Raw genomic sequence first — 20,797 nt, forward strand, 5'->3', positions numbered from 1 at the left:
AGAATGTATTGAGTGCAGCCACCATGCTACGTAGCATGGTGCGCTCGTCAATCAAAATATTTCATTTTAAATTTCATACATATATTACTACACTTGCAATTTTCTTGTAAATTTTTTAAAACACCCCCTACTCACCCCCTATTTTGGGTGATATACCACAAATGTGGCGCGACAACCGTATTGAAGACCAAGTAATAAGCTTAGACCATATTGTTACCATTGTTGGTTATGGTAGCAGTAATGATGGAATTAAGTATTTGTTAGTGAAGTACTCATTAGGAAGGGGCACAATAAGGTGAAGAATGCTACATAATAATAATAGAAAGAGATGTTGATGCCTGCATGAGAGTCGAGGTTGCTTTGTTCTCAATTTTTTCATGGGTTTATCACACTTCTAAGGCTATAAGTTTGTTTTTCAACTTTCTGTTATGTTCTTGGTCTCTCTAGCTTCCCCTATTTATCCCAACCAACCTTCAATTGCGTCTTCTTTTTTCTTCATCCCCTTCTTTCCTTCCTTTGTTTCTCCTCCACTCTCTCCACCTTTTCTCTATCTCAACCTTAGAAAGTCCAATCTCCTTACCTCATTGACTTACCAGCATGTACAACCATTTCTACCGTTACTCTTTAAAGTGTTACCTTGGCAGCGTTATCTATAATGGCTATCCATATATGATCTCCACCAAAACGCTACATCTCATTGCTGATAAACTCTGCCTTCCACAATTATTTTGTTAGTTTCCTGTGATTTTTTTTTTGCTACACGATGACAATTATAGAGATGTTTTGTACGTGTATCTCTTGGTGGAGATTCTCGATCTTTACAACATGTTCATGTTGGCAGTTGTATGGATTGGTTATTTTATAGCGGTGTCAATATGGCAGCTTCTTTGCATCGGAATATCGGATAATGGTTGTTTTGCTCTAATGGTATGTTTGGGCTTTATTGTCTTATTTTGCTTGTTTGTACTTTCCTTTACGGGGATCTATTGTAATCTATTTTTTGCGTTTAACGAAATGGATAAACTTTATCCATACATCCATAAATACTTAATCCATACCTTTTTTTTTTTTTTTGAGGAACACACCCCTTATTTAATACCCTAGTCATTTAATTTCTTATTTGAACATTTTATTAAATGCACCACTCAAACTACTATTTCATAACTTCGTTAGACATAATGTGTGTTCATCTCAGAATTATCAACGCATAGCTTAATAGTTGTTAGAGGTATTAATAAAATTAATCATATTAACCTTATGAGAATTATTATATTTATATTAATATAAAAAAATAAAAAAATAAAAAGAAAAATAGGATTAAACAAAATTAAAATGGAGTAATTCCATGTTGATTAAACAAGAACTTGATAACATTAATTGGTAATTGACTTCAAAGTTGATTAAACAAACACTAACTGTGTTAGATTGTTGATCCAATATCTTAGAAAACTACTTGACTCGAGTTTTTTCAAATAATAAATGTCCTCATCTACAATAACGGAGATGACTGTAAAATACACAGCAACATTATTCTCATGTTCTCACTTCTTTGGATAGCATCATATATTACTCTATAATTTTATTGCCTCATCTGATCATAACCCAGTACGATCAAGCTATTATGTTTTCGAATGATGGTATGAAACTCATTTTTTATGCTGACGAACATTCAACCAAAAGAAAAGCATGCATGCAACCTTCAAAATGTTCTTAGAACATGTATAAGCAAGCATCACCTAACAGATATGAGAAAAAATACGTATCAGCACACATATTTTTAAACACTTGGGATTTGACAATTTGAGAGTTTTTATTTCAAACAAACATGTCAGTAAGTGATTAAATAGTTGCGGACCTACTTACAAATGTATTTAACTTCAAAAAAGACCGAATTTTTTTTTTTGTTGAAAAAAAAGACCGAATTTTAAAGGTGAAAAGAATGAGAAAGGGAAAGTCAATCAACTTTTTTCATTAGAGAAAATTATTTTGTTAATCTTCTTTATGATGCCTACACTAATATTCCTTATGAAACCCAAGCTATAGTTCCGCTATTTGGTCGAAACAGAGGAGGCTCTCTAGCATCTAACCAACATAAGGCTCTTTTTACAATTCTACAAAACGTGGTATGTATAACAATAACATTTTTAGTTAACATTTACTACATATAAAAAAAATGTTCTCTGCAGCATCACTTTGGTTCATTATCTAGTACTTGACTTTAAAATTGATAAAACAAATATCCCTTGTGTTAGATCGTTGATCCAATATCTTAGAAAACTACTTAACTTGAATTTTTCTAAATAATAAATGCCTTGATCTACAAGAACGGCGACTGTAATTCTAGACAAATAAAACTATACATATTTGTGATCTATTATGATTTGATAACTTCTCCAAGCCATGAAGGTTGCTATGATTACAATTTTACTTTTTAATTTTATTTTATATTTTGATTATGTAAAGATGGCTTCCAACTCAAAGCTTCAACAGAAAAAAAAACTGTGTTGAGTGAATTGCCAGATGAAGTTCTTAGTCATATACTTTCATTTACTAGAACAAAATGTGTTGTGAGAACTAGCATTTTGTCTAAAAGATGAAGGAACATATGACTAATGTTCCCAATCTAGACTTCGACAACGAAAATATGAATGATGAGCTCGGTGTCATAACATTTGTCAATCATATACTTTTCTTACGTAACTTATTAGACATTAACAAGCTTTGTCTTTGTTGTTGTGTTGATGATTTCTCTAACATTGTGAGATGGATTTATACTGCTCTTTAGTGTAATGTTGTTAAAGCTAATCTTTCTATTTTATCAGAGGGAAACAAAACTTTTGAGCTAACTGATATACCTTTCACTAGCAAAAGATTAAAGGTTTTGACCCTAAGGTCAAATTTTATTTGATCGTCCTATTGCATTTTATTTCCCAAGCTGCAAGTTTCTCTAAGTCCATATTTATCATTCAGACATCGAGTCGATGAAGAGTTTTTTTTTTTTTTGTGATTTTTTGTACTTGAATATTTGTCTATATATAGATGGAACTATAGGAGATAAGGAACTAAAATTTGACATCATTGCACCAAAGCTGAAGACATTAACAGTAAAAGCATCTCCACTTTAGTCAAAAGCCATAGCCATTCCTTGAATTTGACACCCATAGTGTCATTACTATTTATTCATATTTTGCATCTCCAACCCTTTTTAGTCAAAAGCCATATCCATTTGAAAAGTTCAATCATTTAACTACATTATGAATTTAAGTATCATAATTCTTTTACATATATATGTTACATATTTTCCATATTTACTGAAATTTTTGTTTTATTTTTTCAAGTTCTTTTTGTTTAAAAATCAGTTACTTTATTATTAGCCGTTGAATTTAATTCATCGCATTTTTATGACCATCGGATTAGAAGTTAACTAATTATATATTCATTCTTATGTTTTAAAAATAAATTAATCTGGGTCATCTATTACAAATTTGAATTGATCTAGACCCTTAGATTGCATTACCTCCAAAGGCTTCAGACATATGGGCTCCACATGTTTTCCTTGACTTATGCGCATCCCATGAGCGTGTAACTTAATCATACATTTTTTTTGTCTTTTACCGCAAGTCTATGAATCAGACTCCTTTAGGCGTATTTCATTTCAACTATCAAAATTTTCAGCTCCACGTCATGGCCCACAGAGTCATTTTGGCTTTCGTTCTTAAATGTGTAGTCATTTTAGCTCGTGTTTTGACGATGGAGTCATTTTGACTATATTTTTTTCTGGGTTGGAGATGACCCATTTGAGTGTGGGGTGTCATTTTGGGTATAACTCCAAGCGTTGGAGTTGCCCTAAGTTTGTGCACTGAAGCTGAAAGTGATAGTAAAAGTGAGGATAAAGGCGGTGAAGATGAAAATGAAGATCATGATGTCATTGGTGGGTACGTTTTCTATATCAAAGCCCCAAAGCTAAAAATATATAATGACACAATTCTCATGTTCACACTTCTTTGAATAACATCATATATTACCCCAAAATCTTATAGCTTCATTCAGTCATACCCTAGTACGATCAAGCTATTATGTTTCTGAATGATGATATGAACCACAATTTTATTTATAACGCACATTCAACCAAAAGCAGAGCATATATGCGAACTTCAAATTGTTCACAGTACACGTACAAGCAAGCATCACTTATCAGATATAGAAAAAATATGTACTGGAACACATATTTTCAAACACTTGGGATGTAACAATTTAAAAGTGTTTATTTCAAAGAAAATGTCATTAGACAGGTTTCAGAGCTCCTTATGATGTATATAACTCGAAAAAAAAAATACCAAATTTATGTGATTTATTTTAAAGGTGAAGAGAAAGTAAAAGTCAATAATCAACCTTTTCCATTAGAGAAATATTATTTAATTTTTTACTCTTCCATGAAATGTCCGTACTAAATCCACATGGGATACTCTTTTACAAATCAATATGGGCGCAAATGAGAACTTTTGGGAGATAGAAGAAGTTAGTCCTTATGGTCCTTACACAAAGATTTATTATAGCAAATGCGATAATAAATCGTTTGCCAATATAAAAGACGTAGACTTTGCCAATATGGAAGACTTAGACTTTGTGGAGATTGCCAAACTTGTCTTTCTTAAGTACAATGAGGAGAAAAATTGTGTTTTTAAAAAATTGGCTTTTGATTATGTTGATATGGGTATGTGATTAGAAAGGTTGGTAACCGTACTATATGGAAAGTTTAGAAATTATGACACTCCAATTTTCACACTCATAATTAAAGTTATTAGAATGATAACAAAGGCTTGCCCATACTCGAGTAAAGTTGGACTAAAAGATTATGATTGTGTTAATATGGCATACCGAGTTATTGCAGACCATATTAGAGGTATTCGCTTTGTTATGGCAACCGGTACCAATCCAAATATTCATAGCCTTCGTGGCCTTGTGATAAACACAATATGGATCGTGACGTCTCTTATATATGGAAGAGAATTCTTAAGAGATCATAAAGAATTTCTATCGACACTTTTGTATAATTTGATCTAGAGAGTATTTCCGGAGTTGGCAAAAGACAAAGATAGAATTAAGAAAATGACTAAATTCTGCTTACTACCCTGTACTTTCAAGGGTTTATCAGTTCAGTCCTTGCACTTCTAATTTAATCAGAAAAATCCTTGCACTCTCCAATTTCATCAAATCGATCCAATCCGTCACCACTCCGTTAATTTTCGGGGAAAATTTCCAAACTAACCATCTGCATTCACAACACTAAAGGGTCGGACTGTCTACTGATGGGTAGTTTAGGAATTTTCCCTATGAGAAGGTCCCACGTCAGCATAATCACTAATTTATTGCATTTACTATTGCATTGAGGGAGCTCATCATCTTCAACAATGGAGTGCTACAAAACATAAAACAAAATCATGATTAGATATGTTATAAAGTGTGCTAATCAATCACAAGTAGCAGCATGATTAGATATGGCATGACCACTACATCAATCTTACCGGATTTTCAAAGCATAACAACTTTGTCAGATGGCCAAACTATTGTAGTACCAATAACATCTTCAATGCATTGTAGCTCAGATGTTGGCCTTCAAAGAGATGTATTAGGGATCCTTGAGATATCAATCCAAACTCTCATAGCATTAGGACCTAAAAGAAAAAAAATGAACAAGCTGGCTTGGATCACTTGAAGACCAATGTCCTTCAACAATTATTTTTCTCGAGCCACTAAAATCTAACAAGTAGCACTTTTTCTTTGAGTTGTTGTTCACACTCTAGCAACAATACAAACATAATGATATCAGAATATAAAATAAACGAATACACTCACATATCAAAATAAGGGTAGTAGAATTAGCAAAAAAGTAAAAATCACCGAAGGAGATGATATGTTTCCAACTTCCTAAATGTTTGGAATCTTTTCCAAAACAACTTTGTTAGCAAGCCATGCTACTTTAGTGCCAATAGCATCTTCAATATATGTCATGTTACGCATAGGTCTCCATAAAAATGTTTCAGGACTTGTTAGGATATCAACCCAGACTATCATGGCATTAGGTCCGAGAGGAATATCATTAACAAACATTTTTGGATCATTAGAGAACCAACGACATTCAACAACTATTTTTTCTTTTCCACTCAAATTGAATAAATTGCACTTGATAGAATTCATGTTTTTACTCTAACAATCAATAAAAACATAAGCAAATGACTAAGTAGATATGCAATATAATTAATAGGAACAATGAAAATAAAGGAACAAGTTGTAAAAGGAAAAGTATTTTACCGAAGGCATAGATATATTATCTTTGTTCTCAGATTGCTGACTGACTTCCAAGATTGATTGAATATATTGGGCATGCCTAGGTGCTGGAATATTGGATCGAGAATGAGATCTCCCTGTATTTGAGCGAAAGGGTTTTAGTTATTATTAAGCATGTAGATAACAGAGACTTTAACGTTGGTTTGAGAAAGAAATCTGACTAGATGATGTGGCACTATCTGACCATAAGATTAGTTGGAGGGTCATGATTTTATGAAATTTACACTTAGTTACTATAGAGGAGCTCAATCATTCCAAGACCACTTTATCAGCTGGCCACATTATTGTCTTACCCTGGGCTTGTTTCATACAACTCATATTAGGTGTAGGCCTCCAAATAAAAGCTTCTGGTTTGTTTGGAATATCTACCCTCAAAGAGTCTACCACCAAGAGAGAAGCTCGGTGGAGTATTGAAGAGCGACCACTGAGACGAAAAAGAGAGTTAATACCTTCCGTGTCGAGACTGAAATAGAAGAGTTTTTTGGGGTCACACATCAAATTATTGTTTTTCATTTAAGTGTCACACTTAACAAAATCAAGCTCGCTCAAATTTTTGTATCCCTCTCAATCTTTTAACAGCGTTTAAAAATGTACACACACTATAAAAAAAAAAAAGGAACATACATTCTATAACATTTTTATATATATAAAAAAAACCTCTATTATCAAGTGCTATCAATAAACAGTTTTGTTGTAGTGGAGAAAACATTTTTTAGCTATAAAAGGGAGACCTCCCTTACTTAGAATTGGATAGGATCTATGATCCCTATATTTGTATTACTATAAAGGCTACTTAGCCTCACTCATAGTGACATCTCTAAGTGGGCGTAGCCTCGTCTCATAGGCAAGGTGAACCACTATATTATTGCGTCACTATCTCTCTATCTTGCATCTTTCTTAGTCCTCAGATAAACACAGAAACAATATGCAACTATGGTTGGTGATGGATGCCTATTTCACGTTTGTTTTTGTTTAAAAAAAATAATTACAAAGTTGAACACTTCCAATGCACCAACTCTCAAGTCAATGTCACATACTCATTGTTACCATATATCATTCGATTCAAGTATATCATGTTTATAGACAATTACAACATTGATTGTCCTATTATTTGATGACAATCGGATGAGCTTAAACAATAGATACAAAGTTAGAAAGCTACATCTACTGTAGAATATGATGGGTGGTGCAAAATGTGTTATTTTTGAGTTGTTGTGTTACTTGGTCTTTAAAACTGAATATGCACATATGTCATCATCATTTAGTAATTGTAGTCCTTAACTCCTTATCTCGTGCTCATTCAATATTGTTATATTGATTATGTGTATAATCAAGCAAACATTATTGTTTAGTAAGCTTAAGAAGTATAGGAGTTTAAAAACTAGAGAAAACAAAATGCAAAAGATAAAGAGGTCTAGTGGAAATACTTCTCAATCATTTGTGATTACCTCTTCTTTGTTGTTAATAAACAAGTGGTAAAACGTAAGATTTATGCATAATTCATTTAGCATCATCAGCAATCTAAATGAATTCCAAATGTTACAATGTTGTTGCCTTATAGAGGCAACAAGTAACAACACCACTTTCTGCTTAACTGTCTTCATACGGACCATAACATCTATTTGTAAGTATACTCTTCCTTAAATGTTAGTGAATTAGTGGTAAATACTATTGATGTTTCTCGAACATTCATTTCACAAGTCAAAAAGCTCTTAATGAACTGTCATTTAAGCTGATTATAGCAGCAACTGAAATATCAAGGAATAGTGAATGTTGCAATTTTAAGCTAAAAACAGTGAACTATACTAGTTAAAGTGCACGAACCATAAACTAACTAAAGTTTGCATCTTGTAGTGTCTAAAAATATCACACCAAGTGTACCTAAGCAACATCCTAGATTCACAACCAAAACAAAACAAAAAATCCCACACAGACTGATCACCTTGCACCAATTTAAAGGAACAAATGGAAATTGACAATAATTACGATTTCATGACAGTACCATTACTTGGACCATTATTCTTTCATACATGAATAATAAGTATCTAAAAGTAAACATAAATCGATGAACCAGAGAGAGAAAGAGATGGATACCTGACCTTTGGAGCTGTAGCTTTCAAAGATTGACGAAAGCCATGAATCACCAGAAGCTCCTCCCTCCACACTGCGATCATATTCCGCACAGGCGCGAGCGGTGACAATTGACAACAATGATACTTGAACATGTCGATCAGTTGGTACCAAACACCCTATAATCCAACACAATCTCACGTTTAGAGAGTGGATTTCTAATAGGATTTGATATCTATACCAAGCACCCTAGAATCCTACACAATTAAGCATCTAATAAAATCTTTGAAAATCGTTGGAGTTTTGAATACCAGCAGATTTGAAAGGACTTCTTAAAACTTTAGTTAAATATCACAAGATTTTAAAGAATTTTTTTAAATCTTAATTGAATACTACAAGATTTTAAAATACAAACAATCCGATACACTGCTAATTGCATACACCACCCTTAATGTCGTTATGACGGAGGACATGAAAATTGTGTTGAGTTTGAATATTGAGGTACCAATGTGATAATTTTTAAATTTGAGGTACCAAAATGATGAATAGACTTTATTTTGGATACTATTTAAAAAAATTTCTAAATCAACATCGAAATTGATTGATGTACTCAAAATCCAAATTGAAATTGCCCTAAAAAAAAATTAGAGGGAAATACATCATCCTAATCTATAACCCCATGAACCAAACATTTTCTTCAATGACCGATCGTTACCAATTTATATAACTTAATTTTGACAAGACCCATAATCTTTATAGAAATGTTGGTTTAATAATGATAAAACATTCGTACCAACAAATAATATATATCAGTAGGTTGAGCATGTAATTAATTATGATTAAATCAGTGCGACCTAATTTATTAATGGGTTTGAATTGCCGAAAGTGGCACTATGGACGGCTACGAGCTGGCCGTGTCCCCACAGCGCTGCAAATCAAACCGTCGTTTTCTTTTTGCCGTTTTTCTCCTCTTATTTTTCTTTGTGAAATGACAGTGGAGCCCACATGGGAGTGGGTCGGTGAAGGAAAGTGGGCTGTCCGAAACGAACCGTTTGAAATGTTAAACTCTCTCACTCTTGGTCATGCACCCAATCAAATTCTGCCAAGTCATCATGCAGCTTAGATTTGCTACACAATTTGCACCCAATCAAACTAGAATTCGGTCATAAAAAGTGGGAATGAAATTTCTTTTTTTCCTAATACCTTCTTCGTTTTTTTTTGGCATTAATACCTTCTTCGTTTAGTGACATCTATCTAAGCTTTGTATAATGCAAAATCAAAAGTAATAAATAATTTTAAATTGTATATGCCAAAACCAAAAGTAGTAACTAATTTAAAATTAGATATTTTTAATATTTTCAAAATTTATGTTTATCGTGTACTAATCACCCATATTTATTTACAGATAAAAGATTTTAATTTTGGCTAAGCAACTTAAAAATCTGATGGAGGGAGTGCAAAACCATGAATTTAAACCCTAAATGAGGCCATATATATCTTCATAAAAAAAAAATCAAAACATACTTAACAAAAAATAAAATAAAAACATAAACTAAAAGTGTCAAATATTTTTTTTTATCTAGTAACATAGGTTTTTTTATTTGTTAATGGAAACTCGTAAAATCAATTCATGAAATATTAGGTATTGTTAATGTAATAATAGTATAAAAAAAACACATAGGTAAAAAAATGAGAGTAAAATGTGTCGTAGCAAAAAGTTTTCTTTTGTAGAAATTGATGTAATGCAAAAAAGGAACTGAGTTTAGAGAAGAAAGTGAGGGTAAAAAACGTGGTAAAAAAAAAAAAAATATCCTTTTTACCTATTAAAAGAAAATGATTTCCCGAAACCAAAAAGTAAAAAAAGGGAGTAAGAAAGACAGTCACGCCCACTTTTTAAGAACAAAAAGAATAAAAAAGGAAGATCAATCTCTCTCCTTTGAGATCGGTCTCTTCTTTCTTCTCTCCCCCTCTCTAAACCGATCTCTCTTCTTCTCCTCACGCATTTCCAAGCTCTGGGAATTCAATCTCCCCCCACAAAAATATGGGTACTTTCCTCATTCCTCTGATTCATCAGATTCATATAATAAATAGTAACACCATTACGTTTTTATATATGTTCTTGTTTTGATTTTCGGTTTTTTTTTTTTTTTGTTGCGTTACGTATCTGATGTTGCCATCAATTTCGAAACTTGAGATTGATGATGACACTAACGGCGGCAATGCGGAAACGGGTTTTGTGTTTAACTGTTCATTGAATTTGATTGACTGTGATGATCATGGCATTTATTTGGCTCAGTTTGATGTTAATTTTTGGGGGTTGGAGATTTTAGGTTAAAGCTGTTTGCTTTAGATTTAGGATTGAAATATTCAAAAGAAAGCAAATGGGGACAAGTGCCATTGATGTTTAGCTTGAGACTATGGGATGAATCGATGGCTTTCGGGAGGGTGATAAGATTGTTTGGGTTAGTTCAGGTTAGTTGTGGAAACCCAACACCAAATGTAAATAGTTCCGGGGATTTGATGGCTCGTTAAGTGTATTTTGCAACGTACTTGGTGCTGAATATCAATGGGAGTTTTTTTTTTTTTTTTTTTTCACATTTGTTTTCCTTTTGCAATTTTGTCTTGGTGTTGAAGATGTTTCTGTAGAGCATTTAGATGATGAGGTGTTTGGTGTCTTTTTATTGAAGTCGACGAGAAAATGATGGGTTTTCAAGATTTCAGCTTTTTATTAATACCAAATATGATGATATGAATAAACTAACGTAATCTGTTCATGTGCTAAGTGAACTTCTTGTTAAGATTCTATGGCACATGATGTGCTTTTTGAATCCATTGTCTCTAACATATGATACTTTCTTGTCCAGCAAAGAGTGAGCAGTGCTGCTCTACTCAGCTTATTGATGGAGACGGATCATTCAATGACACTGGAATCGAACAGTTTATAAAGGAGGTGAAATTGGGAGAATGTGGACTCTCCTATGCAGTAGTCTCCATTATGGGCCCTCAAAGTAGTGGTATGTATTCTCATGTCTTCAGGCTTGTTAGTTTTTCGTTCTTCAAAGTAGATTTTGGTTGAATTTTACGTATGATGAGATGCGTTAGAGCCTTAAATAAAACTCTTTATGAATAAGAAATTTTAATGAGATGGACAAAGGTTTACAAGGCATGCTATCATATCTATATATCTTAAGCATCTTTTTGAATTCTGCCCTACAGTGCCTATTCCATAGTGTTGTCTCTTCCTTTCTTCCTTTTTAAATTTTTTTTTTTTAATTGTACAGATGCATCAGTAATAATAGCTTATTAAGCCCATGAGGATATAATGCATTGAAGTTTCTCACTCTCTCTGTCTGTTGTCTCTTTCTCTGATCTGGCCAGGAAAGAGCACACTACTAAATAATTTGTTTGCTACCAACTTCAGGGAGATGGATGCTTTTAGAGGAAGGCAAGTTCGCATAATGCTCAATGTTATGTTTTTATAGTAGTGATCAGTTTACGAAGAGACGTGTTTAATTTTTATACTATTTTTTCCAGGTCTCAGACAACAAAAGGTATTTGGTTGGCAAAATGTGCTGGTATTGAGCCTTGTACTCTTGTAATGGATTTGGAGGGTACAGATGGGAGAGAACGAGGAGAGGTGATTTCGACGCCTGCTTTTAATTTTCATCAAATTCCATATGATAGCTTTTTGTCATACTTGATCCTGTTCATTACCCCTACATATGAATTCACCGCTGGAAAAAAAAATTTACATGTTGCATGCATTCTGTGTCTCAGTGTCTGGTCTTCTGCCCCCACTGCCCCCTAATAGCCCAAGGAATGTAGAAAGTTACTTTATATATGTGTGTGAATTTACACACACACACACACACACACACACACACAAAATGGTGAATCCCCTGGAGTGTTATCACACCCTTGTCCCAATCATCCATTCAATTGGGGAATTATGTTTAATGATGCCTATATATTATGGAATTCCCTGACAGGTGACATGTAAAATTTTCCATATTGAGTAATTTTAAATCACACAATGATTTTTGTTAAAAAAATTCTTAAGATGTTACGTAACAATAGAAATTATAAGATTACATTACGCGGATTATCCAATGATCTTTGTCTTTATTCACTGTCTTTTCACATTTTTCTGAAATGCATGATTCTATCAAGGATTTCAAGGTTATGTTTAAGTGGAAATTTGGGGTATGATTCAACCCTTTTGATTTAGATCTAAGAACTCTAAAATCAGATCTTAGGGTTAAGGCAGGTGCTGGAAGAAGAGATAATATCTTGCTGCTTATTACTTGGTTGTTTGTTTATAGGATGATACGGCATTCGAGAAGCAGAGTGCCCTCTTTGCCCTTGCTGTTTCAGATATAGTTCTCATTAACATGTGAGTTTTATTTTCCTAAATAGTTTCTGGCGATATGTATTCCTTGTTCATATGTTTCATTAGTAATAATGCTTTGGATTTGTATCTTGCATTCTCCGTATGAGTGAATCTCTAGCAATTTTTATTTAGGTGGTGCCATGATATTGGCCGTGAGCAAGCCGCAAATAAGCCTCTCCTAAAGACTGTGTTCCAGGTATTTTCTCCCTACATTTTATATGTAAGAAGTAGCCCCAAATTTCTTCAGACTGGTTTATTGAACTTTATGCTTGAATTTGCTAACAGGTGATGATGCGATTGTTTAGTCCACGTAAAACAACTCTGATGTTCGTCATCCGTGATAAGACAAGGGTTCGCTTTTCTCTTCTGGTGTTTTTGCATTACTTGACATGGCGCAATTATCTTTGTACTTGATATTCATCTTTTGGTGTCTTTTACACTGGTTTTCCTGGTATAAAGCTTTTTGCAGCCTGGGTTGAGTTTTTGATAGTGTGCTTAAACCTTTTGTTTGCAGACACCTTTAGAGAATTTAGAACCGGTTCTTAGAGAAGACATTCAGAAGGTGACTGATTTGGTCCTACTTTATTTATTATTTTCGTATTTTGTTTGTTCTCTAACGCCTCTCCAATCTTTACTCCAGATATGGGACTCTGTTCCGAAGCCTGAAGCCCACAAGGATACTCCACTAAGCGAATTTTTTAATGTAAGATCTCACTTCTTTCACAGATAAGTTAAGACATGTAGATATTTTGCTGGGAAGACTATTCAAGAGTTAAACATGTGACTATGTGCTATTGATGATTACATGACCAGGTTGAGGTTGTTGCTCTTTCAAGTTATGAAGAAAAAGAAGAGCAATTTAAAGAGCAGGTATGCATTTGTTCGTGTTTATATGGGGACACCATGAAGATTTTTTTCTATTTTTCTCTGTCATGGCCTTCACTAGTTCAGATTAACCCTTTGCTTATAGGATACAAATAGCCTATTTCGATATCTGTGTATGTACCTTTCATAACTTTGCCTAGGTTTTCTTTCACCTCTCTCTGGCTCTATCTGTCCGCCCCCACCCCCCACAGCGGTGGGTTTTTTTTTTTTTTTTTTTTACCTCTGTCAACAGCAATCTTATTTTCATTTTCATTTTAGAATACCAGAGCACAAAAGGCATCTTGTGCAGGATTTGTCTTCAGCTAACTTTTGGTTTTTTGTTTGAGTTTCTCAGAAATTCTAACTAGATGAAGATATCTAACTCTTTATTATTATTATTTTTGGAACTTATGATTATAAATTAAGGTCGCTAGCTTGAGGCAGAAATTCTTTCATTCCATTGCCCCTGGTGGACTTGCTGGAGATAGACGGGGTGTAGTTCCTGCTTCAGGGTTTTCTTTTAGTGCACAGCAGATATGGAGAGTCATCAAAGAAAACAGAGATCTTGATCTTCCTGCCCACAAGGTAACTCTGAACATAATATATTTTCTTGTGCCATTCATGTCATATGTGTATTATTTCAAATAAGTCAATCCATTATCATCCCTTGTAGGTCATGGTGGCAACTGTACGTTGTGAAGAGATTGCCAACGAGAAGCATGCTGCTTTTGTAGGAAATGAGGTACGTTTTTCATATATCTCCAAATTGCCATCTCAAAATCTAGTTGACAATTTAACTTCAGTCGGCCTTAAATTTCGTCATTATCACAGGAGTGGAGTCAGTTTGAGCAGGACGTTCAATTGGGCCCTATTCCTGGCTTTGGGAAGAAGCTCAGTTCAATCATTGATATGTGTCTATCAGGGTAAGTATCTATCATCTTGATTTCAGAATGTTAAGGCTACAGGACATGGTTTGATCTGATGAGAGATGAGCTCTTTAAATTAACTTGTGAGGATCCTCCTAACTGCTTATTATGCATTTTGGTGATATATATACACTTCACCTTCATTCATAGAAGTTTTATACTTCTGATAGTTTAGCATTGTTTTCTTTCCAACAGCCCCCTTCCAACAGCCCCCTTGGAATGGTGGCTATCTAGTGTAGTACATGTTATTCATAATTTGGTACATAGCTACGACCTTGACAAAAGATGGAAATGCTGCTCAGAGATGGTTATAATGGAAAGGGGAAACTATCTCAATAAAAGAAGAAAAAAGGGGAAAAGGACAAATGGGGATTAGCTGATACGACATTTATCTTTAGATTTTTGGTGGAACTCAACTCTTTTAGGACATAAGTACCCTCTTAAGAAGTTCAAACTTGTGTGAATTGACTCTTTTTTCCGTGTAGATCTACTTTCGTTTGGATTGCTTTTGGTTATAGTTTTTATTTTTCATAAAGTCTTCAGAGTGCAGCTCAAAAGAAAAACTGCATTGGCAGACTGACAGTTAAGATAAGTTCAAAAAAGAAAAAGTGGAGAGCAGTTACAACTGCCATGTTTACGTCAACACTCTTTTGTTTTTCTGCGTTATTCTTTGTACTTCATTGTTCATTTTATTTACCATTCCATCCTTTACATGGTAATTGATTTCTTTTAAGACTTTTAATTAAAGAAGGACAATTGGTGGGATTTGAAAATTTAACATCAAGCATTGTTTGCCAATTGCTTTCAATTGATCTGAGGAAGTTGAGGTTTACGGTATCTATTGTCTACAAGTATACCTTTTGACTTGTATGGTTGAATAGTTCTTTGTGTTTCATTTGTTAACTTGGTTACTTTTACAATTAGGTATGATGAAGAAGCTACATACTTTGATGAAGGTGTCAGATCTGGGAAGCGCAAGCAGCTTGAAGAAAAATTGCTTCAAGTAATTAATCTCTCTCTCTCTCTCTCTCTCTCTCTCTCTCTCTCACACACACACACACAAATACACCCCCCTCTCTCTGGGATCCCTCCATCTTTCCTTGTGCTTCAGATGGCTGAGACAGAGCAATTTGCCGTAATTTTGCAGTTTGGACTTTTAGAAATAATTTCCATATTGCAATTAAAGATCAAGTTATGTTCACAGTTAGGTTGATTGTGGTTATTTCTGTCTTATCTCATCCTTAAACCCACTATGCATGTCAAATAATTGAATACATTCACATTCTTCAGGGAGGCCTTAATAGTGCAGCAAAGTTGCCAAATTGATTTTACATATTGTGTCCCTTTTTGATATCATCAAGTCATTGTGTCCCTTTTTGATATCATCAAGTCGCTGAATTTTAATTATCAATTTGCTTTTTATATCTTTCTTCTCTTTCTGATTCTTTGCCTGTTTTCCTAGCATGTCCAACCTGCATTCCAAGCTTTGCTGGGACACTTAAGATCTGGTACTCTGGATAAGTTCAAGGAAGCATTTGATAAGGCCTTGGATGGCGGGCAGGGTTTTTCTGTGGCTGCGCATAATTGCAGTGAATCTTTCATGGCTCAATTTGATGAAGGATGTGCAGGTATGGTTTGAGAATGCCATTAGCAAAAATTGAAAACTAAAGTATAGGATACAATACGAGAGAAGCCTTTGAATCCATGATGCAAAGAATACACAAGTCTCAAGACAATCTGACAACTATTATTGTATCACTCCTTAACAGTCTTGAGGCGCATGTTAAGGACAAGTTGAGTGAAAGTAGGCTTCTATGAATCAATGTGTTCTAAGGGCGAGGCACATAACAGATTCTTTAAATTAGTTTCATCCAGGATTTTTTTTTTTTGCAATATTTTTTTTTTTCCATTTTTGAACATATTGTTATAGAACACATTGCTTTTGCAGATGCTGTTATCCAACAAGCAGATTGGGACACATCTAAAGTAAGAGATAAACTTAAACGTGATATAGATGCTCACATTGCTTCAGTTCGTGATGCTAAGCTATCTGAAATTAAGACCCTTTATGAGGTATGATGGCATATTTTGTACATTTCCTCTTGTGAAATTATTGGTGTGAGTGATAATTCTAAACCTAAGCAAGAATTTGACTGCTAGTAGTGTGTATATGCTACTTTTTGAGATGGTTGGTTGGTTGGTTGGTTACATTGTAGTGGATAGAACGTAGTTTGGAGAAACATTTCCTCAATGATTCCAAGTCTCTTTATGTTTATTGTTGACTAAATTGTCCCGCGAACCTGGCTGAAGTTGTAACCTTGTTTGCAGGCAAAATTGAAGGAGGCCCTGTCTGGACCCGTGGAAGCGCTACTTGATGGAGCTAATAGTGAGACTTGGCCTGCAATAAGGAAACTTTTCAAGCGCGAGACTGAATCAGCTGTCTCTGGGTTCTCTAGTGCACTTTCTGGTTTTGATATGGATAAACAAACCAAGGATAAAATTCTTGCAAGTCTAGAGGCATATTCAAGAGGTGTAGTGGAAGCAAAAACAAAGGAAGAGGCTGGAAGGGTTTTGATCCGTATGAAGGACAGGTAGGAAATGGTCAAACACTGATATATGATCGTATTTTGTTCAATTGGATTTTAACTTTCCAAAAATTTTGAACATTTCTTTTGCCATAATTCAGATTATTTAAATTGCCTACAGGTTTGCAACACTATTTAGCCACGACTCTGATTCGATGCCACGTGTATGGACTGGGAAGGAAGACATCAGAGCAATTACCAAGACTGCTCGTTCTGCAGTATGGCAAAAAATTCAATATTATAACATTATGTTACTACTTCACTGTGAGCATTTGACATGAAGCATTGTTAACTATATTCTTCACTTTTTCAGTCCCTGAAATTGCTTTCTGTTATGGCTGCAATTCGGTTGGATGATGGTGATGCTGATAATATTGAGAAAACTTTATCTCTTGCCTTGGTGGATGGCAGAAATGCTGCTCCCAAAGATAAGAGTATCACAACGGTTGACCCATTGGCCTCTAGCACTTGGCAAGAGGTGACTTTTCTTCTGTGGAATCTTTATATGAATGGCAGTGTTTGGTCCTTTGGAAAGTCCTAGTTATTTCAAACCTTAATGAACTGTGTATCATGCAATGCACTTAAAAACAACACAACATACCTACATATATCTGTTTAAAAATAGGTTGCTCAGGAATCAGGTTACACCAATATGAACTTGATCTGGAAATTAGTTTATGTGATCTTTGCTGCTTGTGGTAGAGTTAGGTGTATATCTACATACACCTTCCTTTGTTTGTCATTGGCTCATTCTGTTGTTCCACTGGTAGCCTATTATTCATATCTAAGCACTAAGTAGCTTTTGTAACTTCCCCCTTTCTATACATGTTTCATCATCAAGCACATTATTCATATCTAAGCACCAATATGAACTTGATCTGGAAATTAGTTTATGTGATCTTTGCTGCTTGTGGTAGAGTTAGGTGTATATCTACATACACCTTCCTCTGTTTGTCATGGGCTCATTCTGTTGTTCCACTGGTAGCCTATTATTCATATCTAAGCACTAAGTAGCTTTTGTAACTTCCCCCTTTCTATACAGGTTTCATCATCAAAGACATTGATCACACCTGTACAGTGCAAATCTTTGTGGAAGCAATTCAAGTCAGAGACTGAGTACAGTGTTTCTCAGGCTATTGCTGCCCAGGTATAATCAATCATCTCTCTCTCTCTCTCTCTCTCTCTCTCACACACACACACACATCTCATCTCATGTGTTGCTATGTTGCTAGATTTTGTTTAATATGTACTGTAAGGGTAAAGTTTCTCCCAGAAGACTTGTGTACAGAATCCTGTTTGTTGACTGAGACTTTCTAGTATATTTTTAGCTGCTTTGGCGAGTTGATGCATCCAGTGTTGCTATCGCTGTGCGTAAATGATTAGTGTTTATTGCATTTATCAGAATATAGGTTTTGTATATCATTGAAATGGTTATCGTATGAATATCCTTATTAAATCTGTCTTCATTAGATTAAGATTCCTTTAATTATCTACTGATACTCATGCCTAGTTCATTCCACATGCTGTTTTACTTTTCAGGAAGCCAACAAGCGTAATAACAATTGGCTACCACCTCCTTGGGCTATTCTTGCCTTGGTTGTCCTCGGATTTAATGAATTCATGACACTCTTAAGGTATATACTTTTCTTGTATGAAGTATAGATGAAGTTGTTGGTGTTTATCTATACTTATCTATTTTTGTACCTTAATGGCAGAAATCCTTTGTATCTGCTGGTCATCTTTGTTGGCTTTTTACTCCTTAAAGCACTATGGGTGCAGCTAGACATCTCGGCTGAATTCCGCAATGGCGCTGTGAGTGCCAAACTTTGTTCTAATTGTTTATTGTTCTCGTCCTACCTAATCTATTTGATTTGCTTACAAGATGGTTTCAAAATAGAAGTTAGATATTCAGTTTTGGTCAATCATAAGCTATCTAAATATACAAAATTGCACCTTTAGAGTGGAAATGTCTTAGAAAGAAGAAAATTATAGTTGGATTATGAGAGTGCTAGTCACTTATATAGCTCTAGGGTAGCAACAAAAATCAGTTATGAAAGAGTTGTTTCCTAATGTAGTATTGAAAGTTTTAATTTGTCATATAATTTGAACTTTAAAGAGTGTTTGGGCCAGTTTATCATGCTGAAGTAGTTAAACTGTAATAGGTGGCTTAATGATATTTAGTTAATTGTTTGAGTATGGGCTCGGGTTATAGGTTCTCAAATATGAGAAATTGTAAAGGGTTTTACTAGAGTTGCATTAATAATGGTTAGCTAATGTGGCTACAGCTTCCGGGACTTCTCTCTTTGTCCACCAAGTTGGTGCCAACTATCATGAACATGATGAAGAGATTAGCAGATGAAGGGGCAGCAGCTGCTGCAGATAACAATCCTCAAAGAAACCCTGCAGTAGCATCAAAAGGCATAAGCAATGGAGCAAATGCTAGCAGTTCCATGTCAACTTCTGCCTCGTCGGGAGTGACAGAATCTGAATACTCTAGTCCTTCAAAACAAGAATAGTTCGGCTCTGGTGAATATAATATCTTCTGTTTTAAGATGTGGTATTCTGGGAATTTATGTAAGGATGCTACCCACATATTATCTACGTACATCAGATCTGTGATCCTGTTTGCAACTTTGCATACTGTTACAAGAATGTAACAGTAATAGTTTTGAAGGCATCAATTTTTGAGTTAGTGCCGCATAGAGGGGGCTCTTTGTTGTGATGAAGCCCCATTAAATTGCATTTACAGTCTAGGTGTTTTAGCTTTGGTTTTACCCACTGATCTTTAAGTTTATGATATTGATGTCTGTTTTTTTTTAATTTTTTTTTATTTAATTTTTTTTATTTGAATCATTTTGTGTTGCAAGATTTGGCAACATGTTTTGCCTGTATATCAAAAAAAAAAAAAGGATATTGATGTCTGTTGTTTATATTGATTTGAATCATTTTTGTATTGCAAGATTTGGCAACATGTTTTGCCTGTATATCAAACAAATAGCTGGTACGACCACCTTTCCCAATTTTTATTTGTTTTTTTTGTTTTAGGATGTACTTAGTCACTCCCAACGGAAATTTTGGCAAGATGCTCAATGTCATGAATAAAGAAAAAAGTATCAAAAGCAAGAGAAATACGGAGAGATCCTTAATTAATTTAATTGTCTCCTATGAAATCAACAAGGGTGGTAATTGGATGCTAAAATGTTGTGACTTGGACTGGGTTTTTCAGGGTTCTTCCTTCGATTCTTCTGGAATCAATTTCTATTCCAAGGAAGCTAAATGCCCACAAAATGAAGCTCTGCTAAAGAGCAAGTTATGGATTAATTTCACGATTTGTCTTGTTAATGATGATGATTTGAACAAAAATGGACCAAGAGATACGGCGTTAATTGTTGTCAAGTTAGTGTCCAGGTGTTGAATTCCAGAACTTCATTTTGTTACCTTTAATAGTTTGCTTCTTTCTTCTCCTGAGATTGGAGAATCATCAGATTTTCCAGATTATTGATTTGATCTGATTATGGTTTTTAAATTCCAGAGTTTTGTTTTGTTACCTTAAAGATTGCTTATTTCATCTCCTTATATTGAAGAATCGTGAGATTTAGGATTGTCATGATTCT

At 34.4% G+C, this 20,797-nt stretch overlaps 1 protein-coding gene across 1 annotated transcript; it reads left to right on the top strand.

Moving 5' to 3' along the window:
* The first annotated feature begins 10,314 nt into the window (after positions 1-10,314).
* LOC112188114 (protein ROOT HAIR DEFECTIVE 3) lies at positions 10,315-20,089 on the top strand. The gene is made up of 23 exons (XM_024327164.2): positions 10,315-10,463; positions 11,283-11,432; positions 11,797-11,863; positions 11,953-12,055; positions 12,741-12,811; positions 12,941-13,004; positions 13,094-13,159; positions 13,323-13,370; positions 13,449-13,511; positions 13,622-13,678; positions 14,099-14,257; positions 14,346-14,414; positions 14,504-14,595; positions 15,523-15,601; positions 16,061-16,226; positions 16,547-16,671; positions 16,927-17,189; positions 17,305-17,401; positions 17,497-17,661; positions 18,226-18,330; positions 18,723-18,817; positions 18,899-18,995; positions 19,469-20,089. Exons 1-23 carry the CDS (start codon positions 10,460-10,462, stop codon positions 19,697-19,699), a joined length of 2,436 nt encoding a protein of 811 aa, XP_024182932.1. The 5' UTR covers positions 10,315-10,459; the 3' UTR covers positions 19,700-20,089.
* The last annotated feature ends 708 nt before the right edge of the window (positions 20,090-20,797 follow it).

The sequence above is a fragment of the Rosa chinensis genome, chromosome 2 (genome assembly GCF_002994745.2).
Source record: "Rosa chinensis cultivar Old Blush chromosome 2, RchiOBHm-V2, whole genome shotgun sequence".
In the NCBI taxonomy this organism is placed as follows: domain Eukaryota; kingdom Viridiplantae; phylum Streptophyta; class Magnoliopsida; order Rosales; family Rosaceae; genus Rosa; species Rosa chinensis.